Source organism: Malania oleifera, chromosome 7 (assembly GCF_029873635.1).
Source record: "Malania oleifera isolate guangnan ecotype guangnan chromosome 7, ASM2987363v1, whole genome shotgun sequence".
NCBI lineage: Eukaryota > Viridiplantae > Streptophyta > Magnoliopsida > Santalales > Ximeniaceae > Malania > Malania oleifera.
In genome coordinates, this window is record NC_080423.1 from 77,127,672 (window position 1) to 77,150,271 (window position 22,600).

Sequence of the window (22,600 nt, forward strand, 5' to 3'; positions counted from 1 at the left end):
ATCTGCCATAAGCTCTCTTGCTCTCAAAGTCTTAACTTGCTCATCTTTTGCAAATTGAAAGTGCTGGTGTTCTGAGATCATTGATCATTAATCCCTAAGTTATACCTGTTGATTTCTCATCTGGAGAAAAGGGAGTTTGGTGAAATCTATTATTAAGCTTCAAAAGTGTATTTCATTCTTAATATTTACTTTTTGAAGTACATAGATTTGAATTGTACTAACTCGCTCTTCGTGTGAGTACTCTTTGTACACAATCCTCTTATTGTTTCTCTTGTAGTTTTTGGATGATTCCAGGTTGTTGGATCATTAACCAAGCGAGAGTACATCGTTTGGAGAAGGCGGGCTCTAGCCTTAACAAATGAGTGTTGTAATCGGTGTTGTTCTGCCTAGTAAAGGAACTGTAATAGTGGAACCCTTGGGTAATTTGCCAAGGGCGAGGCCGTAGGTTGTGTTGAAGCCGAACCTCGTAAAATCTTTGTGTGTCTCTCTATTTTCCTTATTCATTGTTTTCCTACAAAATATATCTTTGTGTATACTAAAGTGCAGGTTGGAAGGCTTGAAATTAAAATCAACGGAAGACTCCTGATATTTAGAAAGTACGTTTTGATTAACCGTTTGCGAAAACCCAAAAGGGAGTACGTTGGTTAATATGCAGAAATCTTAATCAAGAGAAGCACAAACAAAGATTTCATCCAAAGAAGGTTGCAAACATCTACACGGCAGCTAATAAAAGGCTTAACAAACTTGCATGATTGTTTGAATACTTTGGTTAATCGGTTTGTGTGTTTAAATTTCAGTATCTTGTGGTGTGGGTTTTTGGTTGTGGTTATTAGTTGATTGATTTATTTTTCTCATTGTTGTATTAAAACAAGTAAAGTCTGAGAATAGGTCAAAATATTAAAATAAACCAATTCAACTAATTTCAAGGTCTACCTTTTTTTCCCCCCTTTTGTTCTTATGCTTCTGCCTCCTTGACTATATTCTTAAAGCCAATTATCAGCTCTAGGTCTTTCATACTAGTAAATTCATTTCCTATATCCCTGCACAAAACCCAAGTGAAAAAAGGCAAGTCTTGAAAAAGGTGATAAATAAAGGATGATATAATTAGATGAGACAAATGTATTGAAATGCACTTTATATCATTCAAATTCAAAATGACCTAAATACAAAGAGTTTATAGGGCACCATCCTCTTATAAAAAGATAAGAATGAGGGAATTCATAAACATTTCAGGATTACCTTGATTCTGCAACCACTGGGTACTCAAGCATATGCCAATTATTCAATTCAATATCTACTAAGGTGAGTAAAACCAATTTTCCACCGTCAGGTCGATCCACCACTATAATTGACAACTGGTCAATCTTTTAGTCTAGCATGGAACTTTACTAGATGAGAATCCATTAAGTTCTATTAAAATTTCAAAACATACTGCATTTCTATACTGAAAAGTCTAGTCCTTCCTAGCAACAACAATAGTGTGATCCTACACCGTAGAGTGCTCTTTCTTTCATTATTCCCACTTGATGTAATTCTTGAAAAGCCTCATCTATTAGGGTTCAGACTTTCCCTATCCTTTTTTTCCTATCTTCACAATTTCCCCATCCTATGGCATTCACTGCAGCCCCTCTATGGTTGGGCAGTGGAACACCATGCACATTGGGTTCCTTTTCATCATCAAAAGCCAACCACCTTGCGTCTCTCAAGGCTTGCACTCTGTATTTAACTAAGTGAAAAATTTCAATCAAATGGCATGGCGCCTCAACATAGTATTCAGACCGGGCATTAGGGTCATACCATTTTGGGTAAGGAGGTACACTTGTATGCCTGGTATCGGAGATACCAAGTGACTTTTCATTAGTTGCGAGAACAATTTTATATAAGCTATCGGGATGGGCTAAATTTCTATTCTCCTTGTTTCCCTTGGAAATCTTCTTCCTAGGGCCTAAACATTCTACTGTCTATAAATTAATATTGAACCTAAAGAAATCATCTATGGTTGTACATTCTACTGGGGTATACTATTTATTATAAGGGTTAAATACTATGTTATCATTAGTTTATTTGGCATTACTTTCTCTATAGGGGTGTCCTTGTATTGCTTGTTCTTCTTTATCCTTCTTTTTTCTGATTCCTTTCTTTGTTACTCCCTGCTCGGTACCAGAGCTGCCTATCCTTCCAATCTTGAAAGCTCCTTCGATTCTTTCTCCAGTAGTTACCAAGTCCACAAAACTTTAGGGAGTGCTTCTAATGATATGATTGAAGTACTAATCTTTGAGAGTGTTAACAAATAAAGTGATCACCTATATATCCTCGACCAAAGGATGCACCTGTGCTACTATTTCTCTTCATTGGTAGACATACTCCTTGAATGACTCATTTATCTTCTTCTCCATGTTTTGTAAGATTAGCCTACCGGGAGTCATCTCAATTACATGCCTATACTGAGCAATAAAGGCATGAGCTAAATCTTTCCATGTGGGAATCCTTGCACGGTCTAACTGGGTATACCATCTTATGGTTGCCCTAGTCAAGTTATCTTGGAAACAGCAAATAAGCTAATTATCATTATTTGAATATGCAACCATTTTTAACAATACATCTTCAAAATGGGCAACTAGACACCTGGAACCATTGAGTTTTTTAAAATCTAGGACTTTGAAATTCGAAGATAAAACAACATTGGACACCAAACAAAAATCAAAATCAAAGGAATCTATTGATCCAAACATATTTCTACCTTCCATAGCTCTCAATCGTTCTTTTAATACTTCATATTTACAATTCACCTCATAGTAAGAAGCTTGTTCTTTGGTAGTTTCTCTGACTAACACTTTGTCTTCAGTATCGAGAACTATGATCGGTGCTCCTTACATATTTTAATTCCTAGTTTATCTGAACCCTGAGGCTAAATGTAAACGTGATGTTGTTGGTATAAATGGTTGCAAACTCGATTCAAAGCCTATCGTCACATTCATTGGCTACGATGGAGGATGTCCATTGACTAGTGTTAATCCCAATGAAAATAAAAGATCATTGTACAACCTTTCCTTCGTTCATAACAGTGAGCATTTCCATCAGCTTATTCATTTGATCTTTAATCTTTGAACGTCCTAATTGGCTTCTTCATGGTTTTGCTCAAGTCCTAACATTCGGTTTTCCAATTGTTTCCCCATAACTAAGACTATTTGTCAAGTTTTATAAGGATGCAAGGAAACTACTTTATTGTGCTTATTGTTGAAACCTCAAAATTTCAATTTATTTCAGTGGTCTTCTTGGCACAATAACTCTGACACATTGACTCTGCAAGCAACTGTATAATGTGAGCAGCGTCCTACTTGAAATGCTTATGATGGAATTGTATGTATGACTATGCATTCATGCATGAATGCTTATGAATGTAATGCAAAATAAAACAACCACTTTGCCAAAATTTTTAGAGAAACCCCGACGCTTCACATGACTTTATTACGTCAATTTTGACAAAAGCAAAAAGATAAAATCAAAAAGAAAGGTAACTTTTTATTTATTTATTTTTTTTAATATATTTTTTCCTTGCTACTAATCTCATTATCACAATAACAAAAAATTAAAAATAAACAACCCAAAAAAATAAAAATAAAAAACAACAATCACATATTCCTTATAAAAGTGCCCAAACAAAACCAGCTCTTGGTGTACATTTTGTGATGGAGAAGGATTCTGTCCAATTTGGAAGAGGTGGGGTTGTTATGGTTGTTGAACCATGTGAACTCTACCCCATTGAGAGTCAAATTAATTAGTTCCCATTTGGATATATAAAGGCAGAAAAAAATGCATCAGCATTTTTTACTCATATAATTAATTGAATGTATTGTAAACCCATTTATTAATAGTAGGTGTTAGTGTATTTTAATATTATTATTTTATTTATTATCTTTGCAAGAAGCATATATCTTGGAATATGTTATGTATCTACATTTAATTAGGTCATTCATTCATTTATCTCATAAATTCATAAGACTAGTTAAGTGAGTGTATCTTAAAATTAGGTGTGTATCTATTTAATATATATATATATATATATACACATCTTATTTATTAAGTTCATAGAGAATGAAAGGTCATTTTGTGCTTATAAATAGACCCTTAATGCATTGGCACTACAAACCAATCTCTTCACATCACTCATCATGTCACTCTTCTTTTAGGTCTAGAGAATTTGACAAGCAAAGAAAATTGTATTTTTTTTATTTTTTTGTGTAGAGCTTCGGACTCCTTCATTTGTGCAAAATTGGAAAGAGTCATACGATTCAAATCAGGTTGTCGTATCTTTAGATAGATAAGCCTTAAGGAGTTCTGCTGCACCGGTTCGAGGGGTAAGCCAAAAACTGTAGATGGCTTGAATATTCTTAGAGTGCGAGATATCCATGCCTCAGCCTAATCATGTTTATATTTGTATTTTTATTTGTGTTTAAGTTTTATTTTTCTTATTTTATTAAATTTCCTAACAAGTTTTAAGGAGATTCAATATATAGAGCCTACAGTTGAGAAATCGAATGAAAGAATTGGAGACCTCAACAAGCCCTTTTGGTTTAAAGGAGCCTACTTCAAGAGATGGAAAGGCAAGGTAATCTTTTACTTTAGTCTCCTTAAAGTTGCTTATGTTCTCACCGAGAAGGATCCAAAATTAATTGACACCAAAAAAATGAATTAAGATTAGTTGGTCGATCACCAAAAAAATTGGAACAATATGAAAATATGAGTATAAATGTCGGTATTACATTTTAAATTGTCTAGTTGATCATTTTTATGATTATTATGATACTACTTACTCGTTCGCAAAGAAAATCTAGAAGACTTTGCAGAATAAGTATGATACTGAGGAGGCAAGAGAAAAAAAATATGCAGCTAGCCAATCTTTTTCGCTATCAAATGGTGGACGAAAAATCAGTTGTGGACCAAGCACAAGATTTTCAAGTGATATTGGCAGAGGTTACATCGGAAGGGATCAGGATTCGAGACAATCTCATTGTGGCAGGAATTATTGACAAGTTACCCCCATCTTGGAGAGAATTTCATAAGATCATGCACCAAAGATAGAAAGATATATCTCTTGAAACCTTAATCACTCGAATTCGCGTGGAGAAGAAGATAAGAGGGCAAGATGCAATTATGCAAGAAAGTGGTAATACCAATAACGGTAATACCACAAAGGTAAATTTAATTACTTTTGAATATAATACTTTGTCCAAAGGTCTTCTTCTTAAAAATCCACAATTAAAGCCTAAGATGAGAAATATGAAAAATAATAGTAGACCTTACAAAATGAATAGGAGCAACCCTAATCAAAAGAATATGAGCCAATAAACCCTTATAATCAAAACAAGAAAAACAACAATGTTTGTTTTGTTTGTAAAAAAATGGGCATATTGCTCGAATTTGCAAATTTTAAAAATGTTGACCTATTCCTCAATCTAATATAATTGAGGAACCATTTGTGACGATGGTTACTGATATAAACATGGTTGATAGTATTAAGGGGTTGTTGGCAGACTCAGGTTTTAATATGCATGTCTGTTATAATAAATCTTGATTCAATGTGTACACTCCTTTTAAGGATTCCAAAACAATGTTAAAAAACATTTTGAGATGAAAGATTTAAGTGAGGCTGATGATATTTTAGGCATGAAAAAAGATCATACGATGGTATATTTCGTGATCACAATCATATTACGTTAAATTTTTTTTTTTGAATAAATATGACTATGATAAGTGCAAGCATGATACTACTCCTTTTTATTCAAGTAATCACTTATTTACTATTGAGAATGAAAATAGAGTGGTTAATTAAAAGGAATATAATAGCATTATTGGTAGCTTGAGATATCCAACTGATTTGACTAGACCTAACATTACATATGCAATAGGAATACTTAGTAGATTTTTTAGCAAGTTGGGTAGAGAACATTGGAATGCTCTTGAACGTGTAATGAAATATTTACTTGGTACCAAAAGTTATGGCTTATTTTTTTTTACAAAGTATCCTGATATACTTGAAGGTTTTTGTGATGCGAATGGAATATTTTGTCAAGCAATTCTCTCTCTACCACTGGTTATATTTTTACTTTACGTAGTGGTGCTATTTAATGAAAATCTAAAAAACAAACAATAATTGCTAATTCTACTATGGAAGCTGAGCTTATTGCTTTAGCATCGGCTAGTGAGGAAGCAAGTTGGTTAAGAGGTTGTTGACCTCATAGGTCACACCTGGTTTTGATAATGACAAATGTGGATATTTGATGATTGTCAAATGCTTGTGCAGGTTCAAATAAATATCCCAAGGAAGGACACTTGAAGAAACAAGAAGACCACGAAGACTTGTTTTTGTAATTGTAATTCATATCGGTTTGTAATAATTTATATGGGTCATTAATAGTAACCTAGGCTGTGGTTGTATGTTTTATCACCTGCACATCATACATATAGGATATAGTATAAGCTCAATTAGACCATAGCAAGACCCTAGGCTCCAACACTCACACACATAGCATAAAATATATGGTTATGTTATAATTGTGCTTAAAATTGGACAAATCTAAGCAAGTTAAGAGGAGTCAGGCGACCGAACCTTTGGAGTACAAAACTCCTCGAGCACCCGAACCTTGAAAGTCAAAATGTTGACCAACCCTCGGGTGACCGAACCCTAAATGCACACATCTTCCTCGGTCGCCCGAACCCCTCGAAAGGGACTATTCACCAACTCGGGCACCCTATGATTTTAGTTCAAATATATCCTCGGGCGACCGAACACTGATTTTTGGGCCACTAAAAAGTTGACCGGGCACCCGAAGTCACGAAGCTTGGCTACTGACTTTGATTCAGGCTGCCGAACCTATATTCGGGCGACCGAACTTAATTGAATAACTTTTTGAACTGTGTTTGATCAGGCGACCGAACCAAGGTTCAGCCACTTGAACCTCACTTGGTTAAAAGTAGTTTAACCGTGGTAAAAGAGAGTTATTTCGGGCTAATTGGAGTTTAACCTTTTGGGACTTTTTTAATAATACCCATTCTGTCCTGAACGGTTATAATTTTTCACTTGCCTATATATATTGTTTCATTTGCATGATTAGACAGCGGTTAGAAAAAAGTGATTAAGCAAAAATTCTCTCAAATGAAAAATTACCCTTTGTCCAAATACTCTCATATCTTGCATCCATTCAATAAATCTGAGAGTGTGAGAGTGTGAGAGTGTTTGTTGTGTTTATGTGATTATTGTTCATTGCTAATACTCCCAATTGTATGTGTGCTTGAAACCTTTTCTTTGGGAGTTTTTAGCTTAGGTTTATCCCATAGATTTCTCTTTTATAAATCTTGTGTGGGATTGAACTAAGAAAGCTTAGGATATTTGCATTCCATTGCAAGTGTCCAATAGCTTCGTTTTTTTGGATTGCAAAGATTTTTCAAACAAGCAAGTGTTATTCAAACTAGTGTTGTGCATCTTTCATTGAGGAAAGTCCTTTGGGAAGTAGTTTGATTATCTGTTTAGTATACTTGGAATATTGATGTGCTACTGAAATATCATGTTTAGATTCCAAGACTTTGCTTGTGTTGAATACGATTGTGCATCATACCGATTATATAGTGTTGAATACTCTTGAGCTTCATATTGAGTATACTGCATTGAGTATTGATTGAACAAAACTAGCATCACTGAGCTTACGCAATATCCAAGCTATTGATGTGTATGTGATTGTGCGCATATGGGTACAAATCTGCTTTATGTGAAAGCACTTATATGTTGTACCATTTGATTGTAAAATCTGAGTGTTTCTAGGTGTGGCTTGAGGGGGCGGTAATCCAGGCGGGTAAGGATTGTATGTATCGATTGAGGTTAGCCCTTGAATTGACCTTATTTGTATAGGTGTCGCTCCACCTGTTTAAGTGAGCAAGTTATAGTGGTAATCCTTGTGCTAGTTAGTTAAGGCGGGGACATAGGCAATTGGTCAAACCTCGATAATGTCTCTATGTGTCACTCTTACTTTACTGCTTTCTGATGCATGTGGTGTTAATTAAATTGCTTTATTTAAATTCTAGTATATTTACTTTACTTGCACTAGATTGTTCTTAAGGTTGTGAACATACTCGTGTTAGAACATTCACATAGGGATTAAATTTAAAAATACAATTTCACCTTCCCCTCTTGGGATCACGGTAAAGCTAACAATTGGTATCAGAGCCACGTTGCATAGACTAGTTGTTATTTTTCAAAAATATCACATATGGCTCATAGTTTTGTGACCCATTTCCCTAAGGGACCATCTTCCACACGACCTCCTGTTTTCAATGGTGTTAATTACACCTTCTACAAACAGTGGATGCGCATGTACCTTCAGAATACTGATTGGAAGGTGTGGAGGATCGTCTCTAAAGGAAACTTTGTCCCTATGAAAACAAAGGGTGCAGCTAGGGTTCCTAAGACTGAGGATGAGTATGATGATGATGATATGAAAGTTATTAGTCTTAATGCCACTACCATGAATATTTTATACTGTAGTCTTGATGTGAATGAATTTAAAAAATTATGGCTTGTTCTACTGCAAAAGAAATATAGGATAAGTTAGAGGTCACTTATGAGGGTACTAGAAACGTGAAGGACAGTAGAATGGATATGTTAACCAGTGAGTATGAGGCAATTAGGATGAATGTAGGTGAGTCCATTTAGAGCATGTACACCAGATTCACACACATCATAAACTCACTGCATGCATTAGGAAAGACCTATCCCACATATGAGATGATTAGGAAGATCCTTAGAGGCTTACCTCCTGTTTGGGAAGCCAAGGCTATGACTATTGCTGAAGGTAGAGATCTTAAGGCTATGACCTTAGATGAATTGATACGTTCCCTGATCACATATGAATTGAGCATAAACAAGAGACTTAATGAGCATAATAGGGCTAAGAAGGTTACTTCATTGAAAGCTTCCACTAACACATCTAGTGAGTGCAGTGAATCTGACACTGATGATGAAATGGCTATGCTAACTAGAAAATTTACCAGATTTTTCAGGAAGAACAGGAAGCCCTATAAAAAATATAGAGAGTCTACGAATGAGAAGGGAGAATCCAGCAAAAGAAAACAAAAATCAAATGCTCCTACGTGCTATAATTGCAACAAGGTAGGGCACATCAAACCTAACTGCCCATTGCTGAAAAAGGAAGCTAAGTAAAAGAAGAAAGCCATGAAGGCCAAGAATTCATGGGACAAACTCAGTAGTAATGACTCAGAATCAGATCACAGCAACTCGGAGGTTGCTAATTTGTGCTTGATGACACACGAGCATCAAATATTGTCTTCTAGTTCATTGTCTTCATAATGTTCATCTGATGATTGTGATTCTGATTGCATGCCTACATTTAGAGAATTACAGTTTGAATATATTCGTGTTTCTAAATTGTTATGCAAAATGACCAAGGAAAATAATGATTTGAAAAAGAAATGTGAAAATTAGTCAAAGTTGTTTAATATGGCAAAAACCTCCCATGCCACTATTTTAAAATAAAAAGATGCCAGTATTGTTGAGGTTGAGAGGAAATTGGAGGATAGCTCCAAAATCATTTTTAAATTCACTAAGGGCAAAGACAATTTTGAAAGATTACTTGGTGCCCAAAGAAACTCCTTAAGTAAAGAGGGTCTTGGTTTTAATAGTGTTGAAAATGTTAGACTACCTAATCTTTACTTAGGACAGTTTACACGTGAGTCAAAATCTCATATTTCTCCTAAAGAGCCTAAGTGTTGATTAAGATGTTTTAAATGTAAACAAATTGGTCACATTCAGTTTGATTGTCCACTTAGGAACAAGCAAGCTAGAATTAGGAAAGTATAAGTAGTTAAAGGAGATCTTGCTACTAACCCCCGTGGACCCAACAAAATTTGGGGACCAACATCAGTTACTTAGCTTATCTTGCAGGTGTGCCTAAGATCATCCTCCTCCAAGGACCGGTGGTACTTGGATAGTGGGTGCTCATGGCACATGACTGGCGACAAGGGAAAATTCACTTCAGTTGTTCCCAAGGATGGAGGCTATGTGACATTTGACAACAATGCCAAAGGACGTATCATCGGGGTAGGTAAGGTTGGTAAGGATTTTTCTCTTACTATTGACAGCGTTTTGTTGGTTGATGGGTTGAAGCATAATCTACTTAGCATAAGTCAGTTGTGTGACATAGGATATAAGGTATCTTTTTGAGAATGATAAATGCATAGTAAAAGATAGATTATATCACAAAATGCTTTTTACTGCAAACCTCCATGAAAATGTCTATACTACTTCCCTTGATAACTTAGCTTCACAACAAGTTACTTGTTTTTCTGCTGTAAATGAAGCTAGTTGGTTATGGCATAGGTGATTAGGACATGCTAGAATGGACTTGTCTAAACTTGTTAAGAAAGAACTAGTTAAGGGCTTGCCTAAAATGTCTTTTGTAAAAGATAAAATTTGTGATGCATGTCTAATGGGTAAGCAAACTAAATCTAGTTTTAAGAAAAAGAAATTCATATCTACTACTAGACCTTTAGAGATGCTTCACCTAGATTTGTTTGGACCCAATTCTGTGCAAAGTCTTGGTAGTAAATATTATGCTTTTGTAATCGTGGATGACTTTTCTAGATTCACATGGGTGTTATTTCTTACACATAAAAATGAACCATGTGAACAGTTCACTAAAATTTGTAGGAGAATCCAGAATGAAAAGGGATATAAAATAACTCACATAAGAAGTGATAAAGGCACGGAATTCAAAAATGAAGGCATAGAGAAATATTGTGACTTAGAGGGCATATCCTATAACTTCTTTGCACCTAGGACACCCCAACAAAATGGTGTAGTAGAAAGAAAGAATAGGTCATTGCAAAAAATGGGTAAAACTATGTTAAATGAGCATAACTTACCTAAATATTTTTGGGCCAAGGCCATTAATACTGCATGCTATGTTATGAATAGGGTGATGATTAGACCTTCGATTAATAAAACTCTTTATGAACTGTGGAACCACCATAAGCCTAATATTTCTTACTTTTATGTGTTTGGTTGTAAATGCTTTGTGCTTAGGGATAATGAACACTTAGGAAAATTTAATTCTAAATTTGATGAAGGCACTTTCCTAGGTTATGCACTCAATAGCAAAGCATATAAGGTTTTCAATAAACGAACATTGACAGTAATTGAATCTATTCATGTTGTGTTTGATGAATCTAATCCATTTTCTAATAAAAATGATGAAGATGATATTAATATTAGAAAATGCTTTGAAAATATGTATATTGAAAACAATGCCAGTGAAAATCAGGAAGCAAATGAAAGATCACTTGAAGATAGTGAAAATGAAAATCAAGAATTGCCTAAAGATTGGAAATTCATTAGAAATCATCCTAAGATCAAATCATAGGCTAACCATCCCGTGGAGTAGCAACAAGATCCTCCTTGAGAAATATGGTAAATCACTCGGTTTTCTTATCCCAAGAAGAACCTAAAAATATTAAAGAGGCCATAGAGGATGAATCTTGGGTGATGTCCATGCAAGAAGAACTTGATCAATTTGAAAGAAGCAAAGTGTGGACTCTAGTTCCTAGGCCTAATGATCAATCAATTATTGGAACAAAATGGGTGTATAGAAATAAGAAAGATGAGAATGAGGTAGTAATTAGGAATAAAGTTAGATTAGTTGCCCAAGGGTATAACCAGCAGGAGGGGATTGACTTTGATGAAACATATGCTCCTATTGCTAGGTTAGAAGCCCTTCGTATGCTACTTGTCTTTGCTGCTTTTAAAAACTTTAAATTGTTTCAAATGGATGTTAAAAGCACGTTTCTAAATGGCTACATTAACGAAGAGGCATAGGTAGAACAACCACTCGGTTTTGAAAATCATAAATATCCCAATTATGTTTTCCGGTTGTCTAAAGCCTTGTATAGATTGAAACAAGCTCTTAGAGTTTGGTATGAGAGGCTTAGCGGGTTTCTACTAAAAAATGGGTTTACCCATGGCAAGATTGACACTACACTTTTCATCAAATCCAAAAATAATGATATGCTCATTGTTCAAATTTATGTGGACGATATCATTTTTGGAGCAACTAATGATGAATTGTGTAATGAGTTTGTCAAATGCATGCAAAGTGAATTTGAAATGAGCATGATGGGTGAACTTAGTTTCTTCTTAGAGCTGCAAATCAAACAAGCCAAACATGGAACTTTCATATGCCAATCCAAATATATTAGGGACTTGCTAAAGAAATTTAAGATGGAAGATTACAAAATTCTTGGTACACCTATGAACTCTACCATTAAGCTTGATAAAGATGAGAAAGGAATTCCTGTTGACGTAAAATTGTATTATGGTATGATTGGGAGTCTCCTATATCTCACTGCTAGTAGGCCTGATATTATGTTTAGTGTGTGTATGTGTGTTGGGTTTCAGGCTATCCCTAAGTAATCTCACTTCAAAGCTATCAAACGAATCCTTAGGTATCTAGTAAAGACTAAAGAGTTAGGCTTGTGGTACCCTAAGCTTACTAGTTTTGAGATTGTTAGTTAAACTGATGCTGACTTTGCCGGTAGTAAGGTTGATAGGAAAAGTACTAGCAGCACTTTTCATTACTTAGGACAATCTCTTGTTTCTTGGTTCTCCAAGAAACAAAACTCAGTTGCCTTATCCACAGCCGAAGCAGAATATATTGCATTTGGAAGTTGTTGTGCCCAAACTCTTTATATGAAACAACAACTTGGGGATTTTGGATTGCACTATGAAACAATATCAATTAAATGTGACAATACTAGTGCAATCAACATTTCTAAGAATCCTATCTCACATTCACGAACTAAACACATTGAGATTATACATCACTTCCTTTGTGATCATGTACAAAAAGGATATGTGGCTCTTGAGTTCATATGCACAAATGAACAATGGGCGAATATATTCACTAAACCACTTCCTGAGGATAGGTTCATCCAAATTAGACGTGAGTTAGGTCTATTGCGCAGTAGAGAGGTTTATTAAATGTTTCATAGCTTGCATAAATTCAGAGGGAGCTTGAAATGTGTTCTACTTGCCTTGGACCTTGTAAATGCTGATCACTGCTTATGCGCATATGTCCTATATCTATAGCATGACTATATTGAATGAAATGCATATTGCTTACTACTTGTGATGCATAACTTATATTAGAACTTTTACTTGACTGTTGGACCATACTGAACTGTTTGGGTAGTTGTGGATAAACTGTTAGGAATTTTAAACTCAAACAAGTTATTTTTTATACAGGATACATTTTGGAAAGTTCGATTTACAAACGACATTCTGCCGAAATTTTTTAAAATCTTTCCAAAATGTCTAATGTATAAACGTAATACTTCCCTTTTGCCTAGAAGTGTTAACTTCTATGACCCTTTTTGTTGTTGCCAAAAGGGGGAGATGTAAGGCAAAAACTTGGGTTAAATAAATACATAATGCATATTGTTAGGGGGAGCTTCTTTAAGTTATACCAAATTTTTGCATCGTGTATTTGTCATCATCAAAAAGGGGGAGAATGTTGACCTCATAGGTCGCACCCGGTTTTGATAATGACAAATACTGATATTTGATGATTGTCAAGTGCTTATGCAGGTTCAAATAAATATCCCAAGGAAGGACACTTGAAGAAATAAGAAGACCACGAAGACTTGCTTTTGTAATTGTAATTCATATCGATCTGTAATAATTTATATGGGTCTGTAATAGTAACCTAGGCTGTGGTTGTATGTTTATCACCTACACATCATACATACAAGATATAGCGTAAGCTCAATTAGACCATAGCAAGACCCTATGCTCCTACACTCACACACATAGCATAAATATATGAGTGTGTTATAATTGTGCTTAAAATTAGAAAAATCTAAGCAAGTTAAGAGGAGTCGGGCGACCGAACCTTTGGAGTACAAAAATCCTCAGGCGCCCGAACCTTGAAAGTCAAAATGTTGACCAGTCCTCGGGTAACCGAACCCTAAATGCACACATCTTTCTCGGGCGCCCGAACCCCTCGAAAGGGGTTGTTCACCAACTCGGATGCCCTATGATTTTAGTTCAAATATATCCCCAGGCGACCGAACACTGATGTTAGAACACTGATGTTAAATTGCTTTATTTAAATTCTGGTATATTTACTTTACTAGCATTAGATTGTTCTTAAGGTTATGAACATACTGGTGTTAGAACATTCACCTAGGGATTAAATTTAAAGATACCAATTCACCCCCGATCTTATAGGATCACGGTAAAGCAAATAGAGGCCTTGTAATTGGGTTCAACGGAAAGAACGAATCATATTATGGTCGTAAGAAATGCACCATTATTTTTAAACTCATCATTATGGTGTAAGTGCATTTATCCTGTAATGGAGGAGGTTAAGTTTTTTAAAAAAACTTTTAATGATATTTTGCATCTCTTATAAGTGGGGTGTTAGAGTTAAAAGAGCACCATTGACAGATTTCACCTATGTGAACATAAGAGTGGGGCTACTCTCAATGAGAATTGGGCTTATTCTCAAATATGCTCATGAAACCAAGATAAGCACAAGGTTGAAACACACTGGCCTTTTAAAGCTCATGTCAATACCTGAATGATTATGTGGGAGTGGTAATACTTTATTTCTCTAAAGCAGTCATAGTTTAAGTTTGAGACTACTACTGGTTCTGGAGTAAAGGTTATTGTTCACTAAGTGAAGGTTTAATGCAAGAATTTCTAGATTGTGCACATTCACATATCAAATTAAAAGATTTGATTATTAATAATGTGTGGGATGTGGAAAATTTATAAAGGATTATGGGTTTTAATAAAGTGGAAGAAGTGATGGAAAGAGTTGGAAAACTTAGAAACTATTCGGACATCTTGCTATGGCTCTCGGAAAAGAATGGTTACTTTAATACAAAGTTGGCATGGGATGCCATCAGAGTTAGAGTTCCAAAGTTTGATTGGGCAAAGTGGGTTTGGAATAAACGGTTACCAAAGAAAATTGCTATCTGTATGTGAAATGCTACTTTTGAGTGCTTAAGTATTGATGAAAAGGTGAGAAGAGTGGGGCTATCACTTGCTTCAGCATGTGATTGTTGTGAGATGAGGCAATAAGAAGATGTGAAGCATGTTTTGAATAAGGGAGATCTTGCTGCTGATGTATGGAGGAAGGTTTTGGTGGAGGTAAGTGTACCTTTCCTTAGGCACCAAAGTTGGAAAGAAAGAGTTTAAATGTGGTTTAGTAGGGCTTCCTAATACTCTCAATTGGGAACATTGATGGGTTTGATTTCTTGTTTTGTAGTTTGGAGGTAGTAGAGAAGGAGATGTGTGGCTAGAATGAAGGAAAAATTGGAGAGTAGTACAGATTTGTGGCTGTTCATTAAGAATTGGGTGGGGGGTTTTTAGTAAGAACATGACAGTTATGGTTCATTTAAATGATGCTGATGTTCGAATATTGTAGAATCTGGAAGTGCGGATTGTAAATAAAAAGAATAAAGTTATGCAAGGTGTGAGATGGCTAAAACCGAAGCAAGGGAGGTTGAAACTAAATTTGGATGGGAGCAGCTTGGGGAACCCATGGCTGGTGGGTGGTGGTGGCATCCTTAGAGACTATACAAGTTCTTTTATTTTTGGTTTTTTAAAATGTTTTGGTTCTTATTCTAATAATGAAGCTGAATTGAGAGCAGTGATGGAAGGAATAAAGCTTTGCAAACAATTGGGTCACACCAGTATTGACATTGAATGTGATTCGAATATTGTAGTAAATTGGATAAGATCCAATAAATGCTTTTTATAGTATTTGTGGGATTTTTGGGGGTAGTTTATTGGTTTTTGGAGGGAGTAGATTTTTCTATAAATCATTTGTATAGAGAAGGGAATAAAGTAGTAGATGCTTAGGCTCGACAAGGTGTCAATGGAGGGGGGAAAGGGGGGGGATAATTTGTTTACAAATAGTAGCCAACTTCCTAGAGTTATTTAAGATTTGTATAAATTGGATAAGATGAGTACAACTTATATGAGGTATGTTTAGTTGGTTTCGTTTTGGTATTAGTACAGATTTGTTTTCTTCTTTTGTTTGGTTTGATACATGGTGTGTTTTATTGGTTATTATGTAAGCCTCAAGTGTCCTTTTGTTTCCATGATATTCCTCACCATAAGTGAGAGTTATTAATAAACTTGGGACGGGGCCATTATGTGGGTGACTTTCGGTTCTTTCCAAAAAAATAAAATAAAATGAGTGAGGGTCCAATGCAGAGCATACATTCATTATGCATAATTACTCATTTGATTATTAAACTCTTTACTTGCATGATCCATACACAATATTAAAATGAGGGAAAAATTATTAGTGTATTTCAATATTATTATTTTATTTATTATCTTGAAAAAGAGCATATATCTTGGAATGAGTTATGTATTTACATTTAATTAGGTCATTCATTTATGTATCTCACAAATTCATAAGATTAATTATGTGAGTGTATCTTAAATTCAAGTGTGTAACTATTTAATATATATACCTTTTTTTTTATTACGTAGGAACTCCAGCCACCAACAACCCCTTTGGACCTCCTGATGCGGCACCAAACCTACGGATCAGCGTCCTCCCCCTAAGTCTCACTGATCAGGTAAAGTCCGAAATGCGGACACGGCTTCCGTGCATTAGTTGGGCGTTCGGCTAACTTGACCCCCGGGACATATCTCCATTACTATCCACGATCCCCGCTCGCTCACAGAGAACTCTCACCATCCATAGTCTCCGTTGGCTTACAGAGCGAACTCTCACCATCCACGGTCCCCGCTGGCTCACAGAGTAAATTCTCACTATCCACAGGTATCGCTGGTTCCGTGAGTGTATTTACTTGGAATTGAACCCCCGATACTCCTTCTTACGTGCTGATGCCTTTCCACCGCTCCATGCCCTTGGGGGTTAATATATATACATCTTATTTATAAAGTTCATGGAGAATGAAATGTCAATTTATGCCTATAAATAGACCATTAAGGTATTGATGTTACATACCAATCTCTTCACATAATTTATTATGTCATCCTTTTTTCAAGTTTAGAAAGTTAGACAAATAAAAAATGATATTTATTTATTTTTTTATTTTTTGTGGAGCTTTGAACTCCTTTATTTGTATAGAATTGGAGATAGTTATACAATTCAAATGGAACTATTATATCCTAGTAGAGAAAGTTTTGAGAAATTCGGCTACACCGGTTCATGGGGTAAACTAAAAATTGCAATGAGTTTAAATTTTCTTAATGAAAGCGTGATATCAATGTCTCAACTTATTTGTGAATCGTGTTTATATTTATATTTAATTTTTATTATTTTTAGTGAATACGGGAATGGTATTGTATTTAGAAAACGAGTTCCACACAGTTTTGACCGGACCAATCTATATATCGATTTTTACTCTGTGAAGTGTTAATTATGCATAGTACAATTATTTCCAGCACTGACCAATTGAAATCCTTAAAAGTCCTTGTGACTTAATTATAGTTTGCTGCTGCAGAAAAGTATACCAAGATATTATATTATATATTATTCATCACAAAACAGTAGAAGGGAGAGAGAGAGACTAGGGAGTAAAAGTAGCTGGTGGGTTCGGCGTTTGAACATGACTTCTAAAATCAACAAGGACTGGAAGATGATTCTACTTTTAATTTTTGGGATTTAATATTGAAAAACACAGGTTGGGCCAGTTAATAAATAAATTAACAAAGATATGTGGCAAAAATATTTTTTTTATAAATTTGTACAGTTAAATTTGCACAAATTAGTGAGATTACAATAAGGTTATTCTGAAAATTATTTTCTCAAAAAAAGTATTATTTAATATATATATATTTAAAAAAAAATTGAGAAAAAATTCTGAAAATGATAAGAGTTTAGAAAATAAGTTCCACACGATTTTTTGACCAGACCAATCATCTCCGTTTAAGTGTTAATGCATAGTACAATTATTTCCAGCACTAACCAACTGAAATCCGTAAAAGTCCTTGTGACTTAATTATAGTTTATATATTATTCATCACAAAACAGTAGAAGGGAGAGAGAGGGAGAGAGAAATTACTAAATCTTACATTTTAAATAACAGAGCGTGGTCAACCCAATGGGAACATTTCAATCATAGACAGTCAACACCCATTGATATCTTGACAGGTGGTAAATTTGAAAAAATGGGAAGCAATATGTGGTATAGATTGCCCCATTTCTTTTCTATAGAGTTTAATACCAAGCACAGCCTAAAATAATGAGTCAATCGTGAAAGACAATTTCTTTTACCAGTCGTCCCATGTCATCTCAACTTCGGCTATTTATTAAGCTGCCCTTGTCCACAAGAAACTCAACCCGGGAAGTAAAAATACAAAGAAGGAGAAAAGAACCTTTCGTATCATTCCCATGGCTGCTATACCGTTCCTTCTCCTCTTTGCAATTTTTACAACAGCCGCAGCTCAAAAAATTAGCCCAGGCTCTTCTCTTACACCCACCGCCAACTCCTCATGGCTGTCTCGTTCCGGCTTGTACGCTTTTGGATTCTACCCTCAAGCAAATGGCTACGGTGTGGGGGTTTTCCTCATCGGAATCCCGCAGAAGACAGTGGTGTGGACAGCCGACCGAGACAACACCCCAGTCCCAGGCAATGTTACCTTGCTTCTCAGCACCGACGGAAGTATCATTCTGCGCCCGCAACAAGAAAGCAGCAACACATACATCGCTAATCCACCGGAACCAGCTTCTTCAGCTTCCATGCTGGACTCGGGTAATTTCGTGCTCTATAATTCTGGAGGCAAGATAATATGGCAAAGCTTCGATGAACCGACGGAAGCTCTCGTAGCCGGTCAGCGTCTCCTGCCAGGGCGAGAGCTAGTTTCTAGTGCTTCAGAAGACGACCACTCAAAGGGAATCTTTCGTCTCAAGATGCAGCAAGACGGAAACCTTGTGCAGTACCCGGTCGACACACCAGACACGGCGCCGTATTCCTACTATTCGACGGGTACAATGGGAAGAGATAATGTGACCCTAAATTTTAACAGGGATGGTTTCCTCTACCTGGTCAACAGCACTGGTTTCGGTATAGCGAATCTAACTCGGGGAGGGTATTCTACAAAAGATATCTATCTCATGAGAATAGATGTGGACGGTGTTTTCAGACTGTATTCGCACAGTCTAGATCAGAACAGCAACTGGTCAGTCAAATGGGAATCCTCGTCAAACAAGTGTGACCCCAAAGGGTTGTGTGGCCTAAATGGATTTTGCGTTTCAAATGATCAAGAAGCTGATTGTAAGTGTCTTCCAGGCTTTGATTTTGTTAACCAGAGCCATTGGAGTAGGGGCTGCCAGAGAAACTTCACTGCAGAGGGCTGTGGACACGAGAGCGGAAGTATTAAATATAGCATCAAACCAGTGGACAATACTAGATGGGAAGATGATTCTTATTCTGTTTTACCATTGGTAACCAGAGAAGAATGTGAAGAATCTTGTCTGCTAGATTGTAACTGTGAAGCCGCGTTGTTCAATGACGACGGAAACTGCAGAAAGCAAAGGCTTCCTTTGAGGTACGGTAGGAGACAATTAGAAGGTACTACATCCACAGCCCTGATCAAGATGGGTGAATCAACGCACCATCCTCCCCCAGAAGGAATCCTTCCTTCGCCTGTCGAAACCAAGAAAGAGCTTCGGATGGACATCCTGATTATTATGGGTGTTCTCTTGGCCGCATTCGCAGCTGTTTCTTTTGCACTTATTGGAGTCCTTATCTATAAAAATCATGTGGGAGCTTATAGAAGGACCTATTACAAGGACAAATACGGATTTTGCGAGGATGTTGCTCCGCGATCATTTCCTTACGAGGAACTGGAGAAAGTGAGCGGGGGCTTCAAGGATGAGATCGGGAAAGGATCGTCGGCGACAGTTTACAGAGGGTTAACATTAGAGGGACGAAAAGAAGTAGCCATCAAGAGACTAGAGAAAGAATTAGCTAATGGGGAGATAGAGTTTCAGACAGAGATAAAAGTTATCGGGAAAACATATCATCGAAACCTTGTCCAACTGCTCGGTTACTGCCTGGATGGACCAAAAAGGCTTCTGGTGTATGAATACATGAGCAATGGCTCTCTGGCAGATGTACTCTTCAACCCTGCAGGAAACCGACCGAGTTGGGAAGAAAGAATGGGAATCGTCCGAGATGTAGCAAGAGGTTTATTGTATCTCCATGAAGAGTGTGAAACACAGATCATCCATTGTGACATTAAGCCTCAGAACGTACTCATAGATGAGTATGGGCGTGCTAAAATTTCCGACTTTGGATTGGCAAAGTCACTGAAAGCAGACCAGACCAGAACCTTCACAGCAATACGGGGAACTAGGGGTTATGTGGCGCCGGAGTGGCATCGGAAGCTGCCGGTTACGGTAAAAGTGGATGTGTTCAGCTTTGGGGTGATGCTGCTTGAGATAATATGCTGTCGGAGGTCTGTGAATTTTAGCCTTTCGGATGGGGAAGCCATTCTCGAGGAATGGGTTTACAGTTGCTTTGAGGCGGGAGAACTGGGAAAGCTGGTTGAGGATGAAGAGGTGGACAGGAAGCAATTGGAGAGGAAGGTTAGGGTGGGACTTTGGTGCATACAGGACGAACCATCACTGCGTCCTTCAATGAAGAAGGTTTTGCTCATGTTGGAAGGAAGTGTAGACATCCCAGTACCCCCAAGCCCCACTTCTTTTTTTAGTTCTGTCTGATCTAATTTATGTGTTAGAGCTGAGCAGTGGTTGGGAACTAAAATGATTACGGGTTCCTCCGAAAATAATTTTATTTTAATAAAGTATCCAATGCCCCAAGCTATTATTCTAATTCAAGTTTGCGCTATCGTTGGTTCCATTTGCTGCTCGAGTTTTCCTTGAACTATTATTTTATATGATTAAATATGCCCAAAATTTGTTAAAGTGGAGTCCAGTAACGATTTCTCAAATTCATTAAGTGAAAACAAATTGCAATTACTCAAATAATTACTTATGTTGCACATTAATTAGTTTCCAAGCTACCTCCATGGACTTCTCATGTACACTAAAAACAACTAGTCATTACTAATTTCAAATTGAATTCAAATAACAGTTAATTTAAATATCCAAATACACGATAAATGTCCAGAATTTTCCTAGAATGTGTTAAAGTGAAGTCAAGTAATGGATACTCAAAATCATTAAAATGAAATTAAAACCACTACTTGATTTCATGAAACGGTCAAAAAATTTAATCTAAATTCATGTAATGGTTACTCGAGTTCAGCTTAATTAGTTGCCTACGTGTATAGACTTTTTATGCAAGCTAAAGACGACTAGTTATTACTTGATTTTAGACTGAATTTGAGTAATGGTTGCTCAATGTCACACTAATTTAACTTGAATAATGGTTACTTGAGTTCAACAAGTTTCTAATGGGCATGAAAATCCCATTCAAACTTAAAAAGGGTAATGACTACCCAAGTTCATCATGCCTTTCCACATCCACGAAAATTTCATATATGTAAACTGAGAATGACTAACAATTACTCAAAGTTCAGTTAAAGTTTGGAAAAGTTAATTGATCGAGTTCTACACGCTCATTATGGATTCTATGCACAAATTTAATTTGCATGTATGATTCTATTTTGAATTTTATAAGAAAAAGGTATGATAAAAATCAATAAAAATGCATGTTTACATATTTTTTAAAATGGAGGGTATATATACATATATAGGTAATCTACCTCGGTAGATTTAGCCACAACTAATACGAGTTTCTCTAACACCTTCCGTAATATTCATTTGGAGTATTTAATGAGGAAGTCGTCGGATCATATAGTCCTATGGTTATTAATTTTGACAAATTGGAGATGAGGTATGGCCCGTCACCTTTTCGTTTTAAAAATATGTGGTGTTCACATGATTCTTTTATTGACTATGTGACGAAGGCGTGGGTTGAACCGGTATATGCCCAAGGTCTTCTGAAACTTGCAACCTAACTGAAAAAAACAAAGATAGCTCTTAGAGCTTGGAAAATGCAGGTTTTTGGGCTTTTAGATTAGAATCTTAAAGAGCTTAAGGAACGTTCGGAGGTTCTAGAAAATCAAATTCTATGTGATTCTGACCTGAGCATTGAATCGAAATATCTTCTCGCCAAGCTAGTTCTGGAAATATGGGAACAAAGGGAGGAGACTAGAATGGTGCAACGAGCAAAAAAATCTTGGCTTAAAGAAAGGGACTTGTTGACCTTATAGGTCATTCCCGATTTTGATAATGATAAATACTCTTTATATTTGATGACTTTCAAGTTTGTGTGCAGGATCATACTAACTAGATCATATTGATGGCATATGACAACTTGAGGAAAATGAAGATCTAGAATATTTTTTAATTGTTATAATCTATATTTCATTTCGCTGGGTCTGTAATAATAATCATCCAAGGTCTCTAATAATCTACTTATCATGCATGTAGGACTATAAGCTCAAGACCTTAGGGATCACATCAATCGATCGACGCCGAATTTTTTCAATAGGATAGAAAGACCATAGGTC

The 22,600-nt window shown here is 36.1% G+C and overlaps 1 protein-coding gene across 1 annotated transcript; it reads left to right on the top strand.

Annotated features, from left to right (window-relative positions):
* Positions 1-18,104: 18,104 nt before the first annotated feature.
* Positions 18,105-20,895, top strand: LOC131159175 (G-type lectin S-receptor-like serine/threonine-protein kinase LECRK3). The gene has a single exon (XM_058113886.1). The coding sequence runs from the start codon at positions 18,450-18,452 to the stop codon at positions 20,781-20,783; it is 2,334 nt and encodes a 777-aa protein (XP_057969869.1). The 5' UTR covers positions 18,105-18,449; the 3' UTR covers positions 20,784-20,895.
* The last annotated feature ends 1,705 nt before the right edge of the window (positions 20,896-22,600 follow it).